Genomic DNA, 17,015 nt, shown 5'->3' on the forward strand with positions numbered 1-17,015 from the left:
CTTTAAAGCTATTTTCCTTGGTCTGTCATAAAACTGGTAATGTAATGCCTATAATTCAATATTAATGATGTAGGCACAATTGACCATCAAAAGTTAATAAAAACAGCTAAATTAAATAAAGGTAGACTTGAACAAAACACAGTAATCGCAATGTTGTTGTGTTTCTCACACTCACGGCATTAATACAAATAGGCTTAACACGCAGTTAACATCACAAACATTCACTATTTACATTAATACAACTAGAGTATTTCTTTCACTATAATATCTAAATTGTATTTATTTAACTATTTATTTGTGTTATCATCAATTAACACCAATCATCATCATCATCATCATTTGTAGTAGTAGTAGTAGCAGCAGCCTAGTAGTAGTATTATTATTAGTAGTAGTAGTAGTAGTAGAAGTAGCGGTGGTGCATTTTTTTGTTATTTTGTATCTTATTACAACATCAAGATATATCATCTTGTTGATGTGAAAGGCAATGGTGCCACTGCCTTCACATTTTCAGCATGACAAGTGATAGATTATAGTCCATTTCTGACATCTAACGGCTATACTTGGTAGTACAGCCTGTTTGCACCCTCTGTAAGCCCCGCCTCCGAGAATCTCTCTCAACTTCTAATTGGTTCAAATAATTGTCTCTCTTTAGTCTGATTGGCTAACTAGATTCGCCATAGCCGTCACTCACAATAGAGGTCACACATGATTCAAAAATGGATGCGTCCTGTTGAAACGCTACGTTGTGAATGTTGTTATTATTTCAGTTATTTTGAAGCAAAAACGCTGAATCATATGGAAAATATGGAGCTTCCTGAATAGACTGTGTGAGCTGCCATCTACTCCTGCGATGCCTTCATTCAATGCTTGTTTACAAAGGGTGGGTTTAAAATTCTATAAACATATTCTTTATCAGCTATAATGTGATATAAAATACAAATCAGATCAAATTGCTAACAGCAAAATGCAATACGTTGAAGTTTATTTAGGGTATTGATTGACTGAAATGTTAAAAAGGGTTTTTCTCAACATTTGGTAAGGTAACTGTCCCTTGAATTACACGAGAAATAATATCCACCATATAATCATTCTATAAGCTAACATTTTATTAAATAATATTTTTATCATACACTTAGGCCACAATATAAAACAACATTTTTTTAAATTAAAATATCAAAATATAAATAATATATGTAGCATACGTTTATATATTTTTTTCTTTTTTTATAAAATTTTTACACACATACACCGATCAGGCATAACATTAGGAGCACCTTCCTAATATTGTGTTGGTCCCCTTTTGCTGCTAAACAGCCCTGACCGGGAGTTGAGGCATGGACTCCGCTAGACCCCTGAAGGTGTGCTTATGTATCTGGCACCAAGATGTTAGCAGCATATCCTTTAAGTCCTGTAAAATGCGAGGTGGGGCCTCCATGGATCAGACATTTGTTCAGCTCATCCAGATGCTCAATTGGTTTGGAGGCCAAGTCAACACTTCAAACTCGTTGTGCTCCTCAAACCATTCCTGAACCATTTTTGCTTTGTGGCAGGGCACGTTATCCTGATGAATTAGGCCACAGGGAATACCGTTTCCATGAAAGGGTGTACATGGTCTTCAACAATGCTTAGGTAGGTGGTACGTTTCAAAGTAACATCCACATGTATGGCAGGACCCACGGTTTCCCAACAGAACATTGACGAATGCATCACACTGCCTCTGCCGGCTTGCCTTCTTCCCATAGTGCAGTCAGTGGTGTAAAGCACGCCGCCACTGGACTCTAGAGCAGCGGAGACGTGTTCTCTGGAATGACGAATCACGCTTCTCTGTCTGGCAATCCGATGGATGAGTATTGCCAGGAGAACGGTACGTTTGATGGAGGGGGGGAATTATGGTGTTGGGGGGATGTTTTTCAGTGGTTAAGCATGGCCCCTTAGTTCCAGTGAAAGGAACTCTTAATGCGTTAGCATACCAAGACATTTTGGACAATTTCATGCTCCCAACTTTGTGGGAACAGTTTGGGGATGGCCCCTTCCTGTTCCAACATGACTGCGCACCAGTGCACAATGCAAGATCCATAAAGACACGGATGAGCGAGTTTGGTGTGGAGAAAATTGACTGGCCTGCACAGAGTCCTGACCTCAGCCCGCTAGAACACCTTTGGGATGAATTCGAGCTGAGACTACGAGCCAGGCCTTCTCGTCCAACATCAGCGACTGACCCCATAAATGTGCTTCTTGAAGAAAAAATTCCGATAAACACACTCCTAATCCGTGTGGAAAGCATTCCCAGAAGAGTTGAAGCTGTTATAGCTGCAAAGGGTGGGCCAACTCCATATTAAACCCTACGGATAAAGCATTAAAGTTAATGTGCATGTAAAGGCAGGCATCCCAAAACTTTTGGCAATATATTGTGTGTGTGTGTGTAATGTGTGTATATATATATGTATATATATATATTTATACACTCACCTAAAGGATTATTAGGAACACCATACTAATACTGTGTTTGACCCCCTTTCGCCTTCAGAACTGCCTTAATTCTATGTGGCATTGATTCAACAAGGTGCTGAAAGCATTCTTTAGAAATGTTGGCCCATATTGATAGGATAGCATCTTGTAGTTGATGGAGATTTGTGGGATGCACATCCAGGGCACGAAGCTCCCGTTCCACCACATCCCAAAGATGCTCTATTGGGTTGAGATCTGGTGACTGTGGGGGCCATTTTAGTACAGTGAACTCATTGTCATGTTCAAGAAACCAATTTGAAATGATTCGAGCTTTGTGACATGGTGCATTATCCTGCTGGAAGTAGCCATCAGAGGATGGGTACATGGTGGTCATAAAGGGATGGACATGGTCAGAAACAATGCTCAGGTAGGCCGTGGCATTTAAACGATGCCCAATCGGCACTAAGGGGCCTAAAGTGTGCCAAGAAAACATCCCCCACACCATTACACCACCACCAGCCTGCACAGTGGTAACAAGGCATGATGGATCCATGTTCTCATTCTGTTTACGCCAAATTCTGACTCTACCATCTGAATGTCTCAACAGAAATCAAGACTCATCAGACCAGGCAACATTTTTCCAGTCTTCAACTGTCCAATTTTGGTGAGCTTGTGCAAATTGTAGCCTCTTTTTCCTATTTGTAGTGGAGATGAGTGGTACCCGGTAGGGTCTTCTGCTGTTGTAGCCCATCCGCCTCAAGGTTGTGCGTGTTGTGGCTTCACAAATGCTTTGCTGCATACCTCGGTTGTAACGAGTGGTTATTTCAGTCAAAGTTGCTCTTCTATCAGCTTGAATCAGTCGGCCCATTCTCCTCGGACCTCTAGCCTCAACAAGGCATTTTCGCCCACAGGACTGCCGCATACTGGATGTTTTTCCCTTTTCACACCATTCTTTGTAAACCCTAGAAATGGTTGTGCGTGAAAATCCCAGTAACTGAGCAGATTGTGAAATACTCAGACCGGCCCGTCTGGCACCAACAACCATGCCACGCTCAAAATTGCTTAAATCACCTTTCTTTCCCATTCTGACATTCGGTTTGGAGTTCAGGAGATTGTCTTGACCCCTAACTGCATTAAAGCAACTGCCATGTGATTGGTTGATTAGATAATTGCATTAATGAGAAATTGAACAGGTGTTCCTAATAATCCTTTAGGTGAGTGTGTATATATAAATAATTTGTCTCTACATTTCATATTATGTATGTTATCCCCATAGCATTTTCAAGGGAATGGAAGGAAGAAGAGGCTGTTCAAATGTAAACACGGTCACTTGTCCACACTTAAATTCCCCCATAATCTGCATCAATCTATTTTTTTTACACTTTTCTACAGCTGTACACCTGCTACATGGCTCTCTTCAAGACCAGCCCCTGTCACTGGACCGTGCTCTCTCAGAACAGAACTTTGCACTATCCTGCCTGTAAACTGCAGTGTTCAAGGCCAGACTCTTCCTCCTCTGTCAGCAGTGTAAACCACACAGCGACTGTGTCAGGACCTGCGGACGAGGGCCCTCCATCGCCACCCTCCCACTGCTGCATGAGCGGCTGTCATAACTGTGTGTGGATCGAACATGCTGAAAAACTGCTGAAGTATTACAGCGATGGTGGAGAGAGAGCTTTGGAGGCCATTGAGGAGAATGTTCTCGATGACAACCTAAAGGCTTATCTAAAAATGGAGATCAAGTTACTGAAGAAGCTTTGATGACTGTGAACTTGGGTGGATATTTATTGAGAATTCAGAGTGTTTCATAGCAGCAACTAATTGCACATTTTGAATGGGTGAGTCTCACTAAATCTGTCAAGAACATGTCCGGGTCATATTTCACCTCAAAATCAGTAGGAAAAATATATTTGTGTATTGCAAGACAATAAATCCTAATCTTTAGACCTCTTTACATGCATACAGTTAAGCCCTTCCCCAAAAACTCTCATTATCATAATGCATTTCGATGTTTTGCAGTACAGTATTGGACTTTTCACAGAATATATAGTGCATTTAATTATAATGGAAATATACATGTATAAAAGTGTGGTGAATTTTTAAGGGCAAAAGTGTGGTGAATTTTTAAGGGCATGTTCAGAACTGACAGATGTCAGACTACACCCATGACCTTATCTAAAGAAGCATGTTTTTTGATATGTTCACTTGTGGTGAATGATGTTATGTAGCCTATTTTATAGATTTGCTTTAAAATGCCATAGATATAATAGGAGAACGTGCACAATTTCGTACGTATCACTACTTCTTTGAAAGATTTTGTGATGTTTTTGAAAGAAGTCTCTGTTGCTCCCCAAGACGCCATTTATTTGAGAAATACAGTAAAACGAGTAATGTTGTGATATATTGTTATAATTTAAAAGAGCTGTTTTAATATATTTTAAAAATAAATGTATTCCCGTGATGGCAAAGCTGGATTTTCAGCGTCATTACGCCAGTCTTCAGTGTCACATGATCTGTCAGAAATCATTCTGATATGTGCTTGTGGAAAGTGTGCATTTATTTGAAATAAGGCTTTTTATGGGGGGGGGGGGGGGGTGGCCAGATTGGCCAGATTTACCACTCAGGACAGTTTATAGATGACACAATAATAAAAACCAAGGCATGTAAGCAAAATAATTTGTGTAGGTTCAGTTGTTATCTTGTCTTTTTTTGTCCAAATGTTTTCTTGAAGAATGACTACAAAGAGAGATAACAAAAGGCCTTTAATGTTCAACTTCTTAAGAGTCGGTCTTTATCTATATACAGTCCCTGATAAAAGTCTTGTCGCTTATCTATTTTGTAGAAACACCTGCTATTAACCTGACTTTTAATTAATCAATTGGTGTTAGAAATAGCTCATATGAAAAGCTAAAACCATCCCAAATGATGTTTAATGCACTGAAATAAATTAGTTTCACTGAAAAAAGATTTATCATTTAATGAAAGGTCAAATTTTGGCAAGACAAAAGTTGTCGCCTATCCAGAAATTGAACAAATTTACTGCAAATACAAAAATATGTTAGCAAATTAAATAGTGGTGCTGTGAGATCCAAATGTAATATCTTGTATGACTTCCACGAGCTTGAAGGACTGCATCCATGCGGTTTGGCAAGGATTCATACAATTTATTGATGAAGTCATCAGGAATAGCAAAGAAATCAGTCTTGCATGCCTCCCAGAGTTCATCAATATTCTTTGGTTTCGTCTTCCATGCTTCCTCTTTCATCCTACCCCACATTATGCTCAATGATGTTCATGTCTGGTGACTGGGCTGGCCAATCCTGGAGCATTTTGATCTTCGCCTTGAGGAACTTTGATGTGGAGATGGAAGTATGCGATGGAGCACCACCCTGCTGCAGAATTTGGCCTCTTTTATGGTTGGGAATATAAGAGGTAGCTAAGATTTCTTGGTATTTTAGACTTTTGATGTTGCTTTCCACCCTGCAGATCTCTTGCACACCCCCATACTGGATGTAACCCCAGACCATGATTTTTCCGCCACCAAACTTCACTGTTTTCTAGGTGAATCTCAGATCCATGCGGGCTCCAGTAGATCTCCTGCAATATTTGCGGCGACTGTTGTTTAATTCAACAGAAGATTCATCTGAAAAATCCACCTTCTGCCACTTTTCCAGCGTCCATCCTTTTAGCAGGCTGTGGGCCTTGGCAAATGCCACACAGTTTTTCAATTGTCTTTTGTTTAGTGCTGGCTTCTGGGCACTGATTCGACCATGGAGGCCATTTCGAGACAGAATCCGACAAACTGTTCTGGTTGACACAGGGACTTCAGGTGACCAGGTCTCATGGAGTGGAAAATGGGCTGGCCTTGGATTTTCGAGCCAACAAACGGTCCTCTCGAGCAGTTGTCTTGCGGGGTCTGCCTGACCTGGGCTTGTCAAAAACTCCAGTCTCTTCAAATCTTTTTTTTATCCTCTGTACTTGACGCTGAGACACATTGAAGGTGTCTGACATTTTAGCAGTGGATCTGGTCTTCAGCCTCTTGATAATGAAAACTTTAGTCTTAGGGTGAATCTTGCAGAGGTCTAGTTGCAATTGATGTGAAGGTCTAGTGTACTGGGGGTTTTTTTATACACACCTGAGACCTAATTGATCCATTATTAGTCACAGGTGAAGCTCATATGACAAGTCGACAACACTTATGTCTTTGCAAAAATTTACTCAATGGGCTTTACCAAGCTGTGAATATTAGAATACTTTTTGACAGTTTTGTTTTTGCACTGAAACATTATTACAAAAGCTGTTGGGATTCAAATGAGCCATTTCTTGTAAAAACAATCTTGATTAGAAATATATTTCAGCGGCACTTCAGGTCAATTTGTACACAAGCGACAAGACTTTTGTCAGGGACTGTAGAATCACATCTAAACTCTTCCAATAAAAAATACTTTATGATCCAAATGCTGATTTAAAGGTCATACGTTTCCTTGTCTGATCAGCTCTCTGGCATTAGAACCCACATTGACTGGCTCAGTCACCAAGGTTGCCTAGCAGCATAGATTGTTCATGGCATTGGCCGGCATTTGTATGAGTGGTTTCTTTGACGACAGTCATTCTGATCTGAGTACCTGTGAGTCAGCAAATGAAGGCTTGATGCCGTGTGCCGGGCCCAGGGCTGTGATCCAGCTGCTTGAAGGATTTGTGATGAATGACGTGTATAAATATTCTGTGAACAAGATGTAGGCTACAGAAGACAATGTGACACTGTTTCATGGAGGTCATTAATGATGGTGAAGTTTGAGATGTTTTCTTACTCTTTGACTCTGAATATAATTGAGCAGAAAAACATAAAATAGTCCTCTGTTATATGAATAAAGTGTGTGTGTATGTATATATATATGTATATTATGGTCCAGTTCTAATGCTCACGTGCCCACTGTATGTGTGTATATGTATATGTGTATAAATATATATATATTTTATACACACACACACATACAATGGGCATGTGAGCATAAGAACTGTATATATATAATGGTCCAGTATATAATGGCTGCACGATTATGACAAAAAATCATAATTGTCGATTATTCCCTTAAAATTGTAATTGCGATTATTAATTACGGTTATTCTATAGAATTAAGCCTCAAAAGTCAAATATACATATAAGTAAAAATATGCATGGTATTATAATGTTATACTAAAAATAAAAACCATAGGGTAAAAACTTTTTTTTGTAATTGTGATTACATTTTATTGAACGATTACATAATTGTGGCACCCATAATTGTAATCCCGATTACAAATTCGATCAATTGTGCTCATTTGCCCATTGTATATGTGTGTATATGTATGTATATGTATATATATATATATATATATATATATATATATATATATATATATATATATATATATATATATATATATATATATATATATATATATATATATATATATATATACACACACACACACACACAGAGGGCACGTGAGCATCAGAACTGGACCACGGAGCAATGGAAGAAGGTGGCCTGATAAATCACATTTTCTTTTACATGGCTGGCCGAGTGTGTGTGCATCGCTTACCTGGGGAGCAGGATGCACTAGGGGAAGAAGGCAAGCCAGCGGAGGCAGTGTGATGCTTTGGGCAATGTTCTGCTGGGAAACCTTGGGTCTTGCCATCCATGTGGATGTTACTTTGATACGTACCCCCTACTTAAGCATTGTTGCAGACCATGTACACCCTTTCATGGAAACGGTATTCCCTGCTGGCTGTGGCCTCTTTCAGCAGGATAATGCGCCCTGCCACAAAGCAAACATGGTTCAGGAATAGTTTGAAGAGCATAACAAGTTTAAGGTGTTGACTTGGCCTCCACATTCCCAAGAGCTCAATCCAATCGAGCATCTGTGGGATGAGCTGAACAAACAAGTCCAATCCATGGAGGGCCCACCTCACAACTTACAGGACTTAAAGGATCTGCTGCTAACATCTTGGGGCCATATACCACAGCACACCTTCAGGGGTCTAGTGGAGTCCTCTCTCTCTCTCTCTCTCTCTCTCTCTCTCTCTCTCTCTCTCTCTCTCTCTCTCTCTATATATATATATATATATATATATATATATATATATATATATATATATACAGGGAGTGTAGAATTATTAGGCACGTTGATTTTCTGATCATATTTTTTTTCCAGGCACATTTGACCAATTCCAAACCACAGTAATCCTAATAACTACTATTGATTTAGTATTTAATAATGTATAAGTGATATATAATTGTTCATGAAGGCTGGAAATGAAAATCACCTTATATTCAGGTGTGCAGAATTATTAGGCATGTTTTCTTTTACAGATAAATTGAGCCAAAAAAGAGATTTAACTCAGACTGAAAAGTCAAAAAGTATTAAATGTCCATGAGAAGGATGCAATACTAATGCAATACTAGACATTGCAGTTAAGGCATGACCATTGGACAGTGAAATGCTCGTTGGGTCAGCAGGGTCAGACAAAAACAGGTGGTGAAGAAAAGACACCTGTTAACTGCAAAAGAATTAAGAATTAAGGTGAAGAATTAAGGGTGAAACCATCAGGAACCCTTTAGTCTCCAGCGCCACCATTTTCCAGAGCTGCAACCTACCTGGAGTCTGCAGAAGTGCAAGGTGTCAGGATCTCAGAGACTTCAGTTAGGTAAAGAATCCTAAAAAATGACCCCCACTAGATAAGAATCACAAGCTGAAGTGTTGTAAAATACATGAAGAAGGTTTTTTTATAGGCTTTATGGACAGATAGGTTGAGAGTGACTCTTGAAGGACCAGCACCACATCCTCTAGTACCACTGTTTGAAGAATTCATCTTCCAGAATCTGGCAGTACGTTTTGGGAGTTAATTTTTAGTCCATCTCTGCAAAACGGACTTCAGGATGGACTAAAATGAACTCCCAAAACGTACTGCTCTGGAAAATGGTGGCGCTGGAGACTAAAGGGTTCCTGATGGTTTCACCCTTAATTCTTCACCTTAATTCTTAATTATTTTGCAGTTAACAGGTGTCTTTTCTTCACCACATGTTTTTGTCTGACCCTGCTGACCCAACGAGCATTTCACTGTCCAATGGTCATGCCTTAACTGCAATGTCTAGTATTGCATTAGTATTGCATCCTTCTCATGGGCATTTAATACTTTTTGACTTTTCAGTCTGAGTTAAATCTCTTTTTTGGCTCAATTTATCTGTAAAAGAAAACATGCCTAATAATTCTGCACACCTGAATATAAGGTGATTTTCATTTCCAGCCTTCATGAACAATTATATATCACTTATACATTATTAAATACTAAATCAATAGTAGTTATTAGGATTACTGTGGTTTGGAATTGGTCAAATGTGCCTGGAAAAAAAATATGATCAGAAAATCAATGTCCCTAATAATTCTGCACTCCCTGTATATATATATATATATATATATATATATATATATATATATATATATATATATATATATATATATATATATATATATATATATATATATATATATATATATATATATATATATATATATATATATATATATATATATATATATATATATATATATATGATACATTTTAAATTCCAGATATTCCATTTTAAAACTAATAATACACCTGTAACATCAAATCAAAGGGTCAGTGTTACGATTGTTTAAATGGTTCAGATAACTACCAGGGATAAGTGTTTGGTCACAGGTTTATTGTTTGAGCTGGGTCATCACAGTAATCTCCCTAGCTAGTTATCAATTATCAGAGCATGGACTCCAGTAACCCACTGGCTTTGTATATAATTGATCGATTCCTCTATTGTGTCTCTTCAGTGAGTCTTCATATCTCATTACTCCCAGACGGAGCCAGGGGCACGTTCGACCCCATGACCTTGCGCTGAGGTTGTGGGGGCAAATTCTGACCCAAATACAAGAATGAGCAACCAATGACCCATACATCCCTTTTTTAACGCATCTAATTAGCTTTTTTCCCCCCTCCTACAAAGATTTGATATATCTAATAGTTATCTGTCAACAATTATTTTGGTTTCTGTATTTTATCATACAAACCAACTCAACAATGAGATATCTTGCAAAATGTTAAAGTGTTAAAAAGTTAACTACATTTACCCACCCATAGTAACGTACAACAAAAGACTCTGAGTTAATCTTAATCACAGATTTCATATTATTTAACTGACAACAGCCTGTCAATAACAAAGACTCTCATTACCAGAGCAATACAGATGGCCAGATGCCTGTAATCCTGACTTCAGATCTAGACCATCATGTAATCAGCTAATTAAACCTCCAACCTTTAATCTAGTGTCTTCAGCAGTAATTGTTTTTGTGCTGTTCTGAATGTAGTCTCAAAATAAAGCTTGACGAGTTCACACTCATATAATTAAATAGAGTAAAGGTTATGCGTATTTGGCGTGCTGGGAGGGCTCCGAGCCTGAACCCAAAGAACTCCCTTCATCCCAGTTTGGGATATGAATAGTTAGAAGTGAGGAGATGGGGAGCAGAGGTAAGTAAGCCTGCTGTATATATACCTCTTACCGTCAATTGAGTTGATTAACTGAACGTGCTCCTCCTGAACTTTGTTAATAAAACATCATATGTGTGAAATAGGTATTTTTTGCTCATTGGCAGGAGTCATTTGCTGAAAATGCAATAAAGACTACAGGATGAGTCGCTAATGTAGACCCCCACAGTGAGCCTGCTACGTAACAATAGAAAGTTGTAGAACAAACAAACCCTAGAAGAACGCTCTCCGTTTCTGGATATTTCCATTATGATATCCAATGTTATTTGATCAGCAAATCCAGTCTCAAGCAGAATTAACCCATTCTAGAAAGATTCTGCCTGTCGCCTTTCTTTTATTTATTTATTTTATTTTATTTACATGTACTAACTAAATTCTGCAAGCACTACATTTGTGCAGATTTAGTTCAAAAACATTATATATACAGTGGGCAATATAAAATAAGCATTTGACCAGTATTATATAGAAATACAGTTTATTAATTTGAAATATATTTATGTTATGCATAAATTCTTATAATTCATTCATTTATAACATGATATGTATAGTTAATTTAAATAAAATAAATCAAAACAAATATTATATTATGTTATATTATATTATATTTATCATATTATTAATCATTATAAAGGCAGCGGGTCAGCTTTGTATAAAAAAAAATATTTCTGTTAAACAAGCACTTTTTATTTGATTCAGTATACTTTTACTAGGCCTATATAAAGTGGCCTCATCAAATGTAATGATATTGAGATATTTAATGTGTCCAAATACAGTTTGAGGCCATTTTATATGCAATTTATTATGGGTATATGTTGTTTTATGATGTATAAAATCAAAAGGACATAAACAAGTTGCTAAAAGCACATGGTGTTACAAAAATTCACACTTGCCCCATTAAACACACACACACACACACACATTGTGTACATCTGCAGTCGAGGGGATCAGGGGCGGGAGGCGTCCCTCTCCTAATCTTCTGAGGGGGCTAGAGAGTATAAAAGACCTGTAAACCCTGCACCGCTCCCAAGGAAAGCCGAGCGTCGACATCCACTCCTCCTCAGGAGAGAGATACATAAGGGGAACGGTGCTGCAGCTGCACCCAGTCAACAGCCTGTCAATCAACCGGTGAGTAGAACCTTTGAATATTTAATCATCAATAAGGGAAGAGTTCTGTAATAATATTCTGTTGTAAAGTAATGTAGTTGACATGATACAATCTGTCAAAAAAATATATTATGTGTCTTGAAGGGTTTTATTGTGATAATGACCAGCCGACTGTATATTATCCTGCTTATTATATGGCTACTTATTGAATAAATAAATAAACGGTATGACATATTGATTTGAGATTAAATGATTTCATTACGAAATGGACATGAAAGGTTGCCTAGGACAATAACTTATACAGTTTATTGGTCATTATGTTAAAATATTTGGTCACAGAATGTCAGAGTTGACCAAACAGAATAAAATATTCAAGAAAGCTGTTTAATAATTTAATCTGTAAAGTATCATATGCATTCAAAAATATAATTTTTGTAAGTTATAAGTTATGATGATGGTGATTATTATTAATAATATTATTACATTATATACGAGTATTCAGTGCATACAATTAGTAAATTATTATTATTAATTGTATGCCTATATATATATATATATATATATATATATATATATATATATATATATATATATATATATATATATATATATATATATATATATATATATATATATATATATATATATATATATATGCATACAATTAATAATAATAATTTGCTAATTGTATACACTGAATACTCATATTTAAGATTTTTGCAAAATATGTATACAAACCATTGCACATATTATTATAAAGGGGCGGCAGTGGTTCAGTGGTTCATGTAGGTTGTCTACAAACCGGAAGGTTGGTGGTTCGATCCTCGGTTCCACCTGACCAAGTGTCGAGGTGTCCATGAGCAAGACACCTAACCCCGGCTGCTCCCGACGAGCTGGATGGCGCCTTGCATGGCTGACACCGCCGTCGGTGTGTGAATGGGTGAATGTGAGGCAATGTGTAAAGCGCTTTGGATGGCCATTGGTCTGTTAAAAAGCGCTATATAAATGCAGTCCATTTACCATTTACCATAAATATTATGTGATTATGAATATGATTTTAATAGAATTCATGATACAAAAAATTAATCACCCTTTGAGGAATATACCTGAAGGTCATATTTTGACTCTTATCCTTTCTGTTTGCTCAGCATGTTTGGTGTTATCCCTTCTCTAATAAGATTAACCCAAGTGCAGATTGCCACCATTGGGAGGGGGAGAGGAGGGGGGGGGGGGGTATTTATTAATCCAAGCTCTGGATTACACAAAATGGGTCACCCTACCCATCACTCATTCCCAGAGCTCATTTCAGGGAACATGGGCCATGATAGACATTCAATTAGAGCGGAATATGTATTTGGATTTGCGTATTACTCATCAGTAAGAGGATTATGGGTAAAGTTTTCTGCCATAGATGTTCATTAGGTGCCAGTTTGACCTTGTAATTAGTCTAACTTTCCTGGCCTAATGTGTATTTTAAAAAAATAAATTAAATACATGTGTTTAAAGTTCCATATGAGCCAGTAAACTCTGTTGTCCTTTCCAGAATTAAGCCAAAATCCATTTTACAGAAAAATCAATGTGTCATTGGGTGTGACCATAAACTCACTCCAGTTTTTTTTTATATTTTTTACATCAGTACTGCATCACGGAGGAGTGAATACAAAGAGAAGAGACCAACAGTGACCAACAACCATGAATCTTGAGCCGCCCAAAACAGAGATCAAATCAGCCACCCGTGTCACTGGTGGTCCAGCCACACCACGCAAAGGACCACCTAAGTTCAAGCAGAGGCAGACTCGCCAATTCAAGAGCAAGCCACCAAAGAAGGGGATCCAAGGGTAAGTTGCACTGTCAAAATCATGACTTTATGATAATGGCTTTGTGTTATTTCACACTTCAGTCATGTTTTATTACACTAAAGTAATGATAATAAAAATGATAATACTATTGAATAATTCTACAAAATGACTATTTAAAAAAATATATTAAAAATGGAATCTAATTTAGTTAAATTGAATATGTCTGATTAATTGGACTTTTTAATTTATTTTATTTATATTTTATTATTTTATTTTATTTACAGTTTTGGAGATGACATCCCTGGCATGGAAGGTTTAGGCACTGGTAAGCATAATCTGCTTCGCATTTTTCCTCACGTGTTTTGCCATTATGACACCTACCATCTATCCTAAGCCGCCCTTGTCTGACAGGGTTAGTCTGATCAGACGGTGCATGTATGTCAGACAAGCCTCTCATACCGAGCATCATCAATGACATTATGACATTATTAAACAGACGTGAATGCTACCTGGCTTTCAAGCTGCTTAAGTTAACCCTTTGGATGATAGATGAACTCATGTTGCTGTGTTTCTACCCGCAGACATCACTGTCATCTGCCCCTGGGAGGCCTTCAACCATCTGGAGCTTCACGAGTTGGCTCAGTATGGTATCATCTGAGCCCTTCACCTTCCCATCATCCTCCCTGTCATGGTCTCCAAACCACCTGCCTCCGTCTCCAAGTGGACCATTCCATCTTTTATAACAGAATAAACACACAAAAGAGCAACATTTATAAAAATGGAAAAACGAAGAAAAAAAAAATGTCTACAAAAAAAAAAAGTCTGACTATACATCCCTCCGGTTTCTCTTCTTTCTTGCAGTCCGAGAACATGTTCTGCTCAAACTATAGAACAGAAAAGTCTATATGATCCCGTCAGATCGCGTTCCGTTTGCCTAGAACAACTGCTGCTCCTTTTCTTTGCTCTCTTCTACTCTCCCTCTGTTTTCTTCTGGAACACGAAACATACGCAAGCAAGACAGCCTCAGAGTGAGTCAAAACAAGAGACGTACCCGTGAAATGCCTGGCTTCTCATTTCACGTGCCTCGGTGCCTCTTCATGTCCACCTCCGCCGAGTTCATAAGAAAAGGTCAAAGTCCTGTAGAGATGAAACACAGGCGCTTCAGTTAGACCACCAAAACTTTATTTCAGCCCACTCTTTCCCCATCAGGCTACCCAGTTGGGTAATAAATGCAGATTTTGGCATTTCAACCTTTTCACTCCCTTCTACAATTTTAATGTCTGTATATTCGGTGTAAGGATACCCTCAGGAACAGTTACATTTTTAAATATCACATTGGCTTTTGCAACACCTCCATTCAATACATGCATACATTAACACATACAGGCACAACTGTATCATTAGAATTCATTTTGGGATATGATTCTCAGTTTCAGTAAGTCTCTCAGGCGACTGTTAGGGAGCAGTGTTGGGCTGTCATGTCTTGTGTCCTTCATCCATAGTTTTTTTTTTTTCATCATCATCATCATAATCATCACATCCCTCTTTATCATTGTGTCCCATTAGCTTTACTAGTAATGTATTCATTACTTTTCATTGTATATTATAATTCATTATAATTTGATCTAAGCTCCATTTAAATGTCCTGTATTTTTCATAGATTTATGATTTTCTAGCCAATAATTTGCATTTCACTTTTTTTTTGTCATTGTGTCAAGTATGTGTTTATTTCCCTATGTTAATGTTTGTTGCATGCTCTTTCACCGTTATGTTTTATGTTCATTCATTGATTTGTTCAACCATTCGTTTAGTCACACTGTAATTCTAGTAGAAAAAGCCCATTTCCCACACAGTCAGCTCCTCATTTATCCAAATATAAATGATATATCCAAAGTAAATTCTATACTATAAAAAAGGGGTTTGCACAAGCATGAACATATGTTAATTCTCACACAGATCCTTATGTATTAAGATTGTGTCCTCCTGAATCCTCAAGTTGTGAGTGAAGTTCTCCTGTGTTGTTTTGGCCTGTATTTTGCAGATGTTTGAGGTTTGACTACATCAGTGACTAAAGTTAAGTTTTCTCTCTACAGGATGAGATCAAAATAAAGCTTGAAAAAAAAAAGAAAAAAAAAATGATTTGCTTGTTTTTTTTTTCATGCTTCTGATATCAGTGTAATAGTCCGTGGGTTGGGAAATAAATAAGCAGCTGATTTTGTAAAAAATAATATTACAAAATATTTGGATATAATCAATAGACTAGTACAAAGATATATATATATATATATATATATATATATATATATATATATATATATATATATATATATATATATATATATATATATATATATATATATATATATATATATATATATATATATATATATATATATATATATATATAAAATATAATGCATTAACTTAAAAGTAAAGAATCCACTTTTTGAATAAAATATAAAAAATAAACGTGTATAATAAATATAAAATAAAATATATAAATTAATAAAAATATTAGCAATGTCATTAAACTGTATTAATTGCAGTTTAAGTGAGTGCTGAAATATAATATTTTTGCTTAGTTTTGATTTCTACTTTTTACTGGATCCAGTGTAAAACAGTGCATCTATTCAAAATAAAATAAAATAAATAATAAATATGCTATATGCCTCTATTCAAAATAAGTAATAAATAAAAAATAAGGCTGTGTGTGTGTGTGTGTGTGTGTGTGTGTGTGTGTGTGTGTGTGTGTGTGTGTGTGTGTGTGTGTGTGTGTGTGTGTGTGTGTGTGTGTGTGTGTGTGTGTGTGTGTGTGTGTGTGTGTGTGTGTGTGTGTGTGTGTGTGTGTGTGTGTGTGTTTGTGTGTGTGTGTGTGTGTGTGTATAATGTTGTCATCACAAATAAGCATGCAAATACAATTTTTTATAAGATCTCTAGATGGAAAATTCCACAAAAACAAAAGCTATTAAAATGTGACTACAAAACGTTAAAAAAAATGTAAAAACGGTATTATAATAATAATATATACAAATCATTATCTTTTGGGAAAAATAGGCTACATACAATTTCTTTAAAAAAACATTTAAGATATACAGGAACAT

The 17,015-nt window shown here is 36.8% G+C and overlaps 2 protein-coding genes across 5 annotated transcripts; both read left to right on the top strand.

Moving 5' to 3' along the window:
- The first annotated feature begins 676 nt into the window (after positions 1-676).
- Positions 677-7,315, top strand: oxld1 (oxidoreductase-like domain containing 1). Of its 4 annotated transcripts, none has more exons than XM_079845884.1 (5): positions 677-880; positions 1,315-1,629; positions 1,743-1,864; positions 3,056-3,112; positions 3,841-5,400. In XM_079845884.1, exons 3-5 carry the CDS (start codon positions 1,844-1,846, stop codon positions 4,207-4,209), a joined length of 447 nt encoding a protein of 148 aa, XP_079702010.1. In that variant the 5' UTR covers positions 677-880; positions 1,315-1,629; positions 1,743-1,843; the 3' UTR covers positions 4,210-5,400. The 4 variants fall into 4 exon arrangements, with proteins under 4 accessions (XP_079702010.1, XP_079702012.1, XP_079702011.1 ...); XM_079845885.1 differs by having other exon boundaries at positions 686-880; positions 1,551-1,629; positions 1,748-1,864; XM_079845883.1 differs by lacking the exons at positions 1,315-1,629; positions 1,743-1,864 and having other exon boundaries at positions 686-880.
- A 4,710-nt stretch (positions 7,316-12,025) lies between these two features.
- Positions 12,026-16,132, top strand: pde6gb (phosphodiesterase 6G, cGMP-specific, rod, gamma, paralog b). The gene is made up of 4 exons (XM_079801557.1): positions 12,026-12,136; positions 13,752-13,953; positions 14,199-14,239; positions 14,496-16,132. The coding sequence occupies exons 2-4, from the start codon at positions 13,808-13,810 to the stop codon at positions 14,570-14,572; spliced, it is 264 nt and encodes an 87-aa protein (XP_079657683.1). The 5' UTR covers positions 12,026-12,136; positions 13,752-13,807; the 3' UTR covers positions 14,573-16,132.
- Positions 16,133-17,015: the final 883 nt, after the last annotated feature.

Source organism: Gobio gobio (assembly GCF_949357685.1).
Source record: "Gobio gobio genome assembly, chromosome: 20".
Classification (NCBI taxonomy): Eukaryota; Metazoa; Chordata; class Actinopteri; order Cypriniformes; family Gobionidae; genus Gobio; species Gobio gobio.

Coding starts and splice junctions, on each gene's coding strand:
- oxld1 (XM_079845883.1), top strand. CDS start 851: ATGCCTTCATTCAATGCTTGTTTACAAAGG. Junction 881..3,055: donor TCAATGCTTGTTTACAAAGG/GTGGGTTTAAAA, acceptor ATGTCTCAACAG/AAATCAAGACTCATCAGACC. Junction 3,113..3,840: donor TCTTCAACTGTCCAATTTTG/GTGAGCTTGTGC, acceptor ACTTTTCTACAG/CTGTACACCTGCTACATGGC.
- pde6gb (XM_079801557.1), top strand. CDS start 13,808: ATGAATCTTGAGCCGCCCAAAACAGAGATCAAATCAGCCACCCGTGTC. Junction 13,954..14,198: donor CCAAAGAAGGGGATCCAAGG/GTAAGTTGCACT, acceptor TTTTATTTACAG/TTTTGGAGATGACATCCCTG. Junction 14,240..14,495: donor CATGGAAGGTTTAGGCACTG/GTAAGCATAATC, acceptor TTCTACCCGCAG/ACATCACTGTCATCTGCCCC.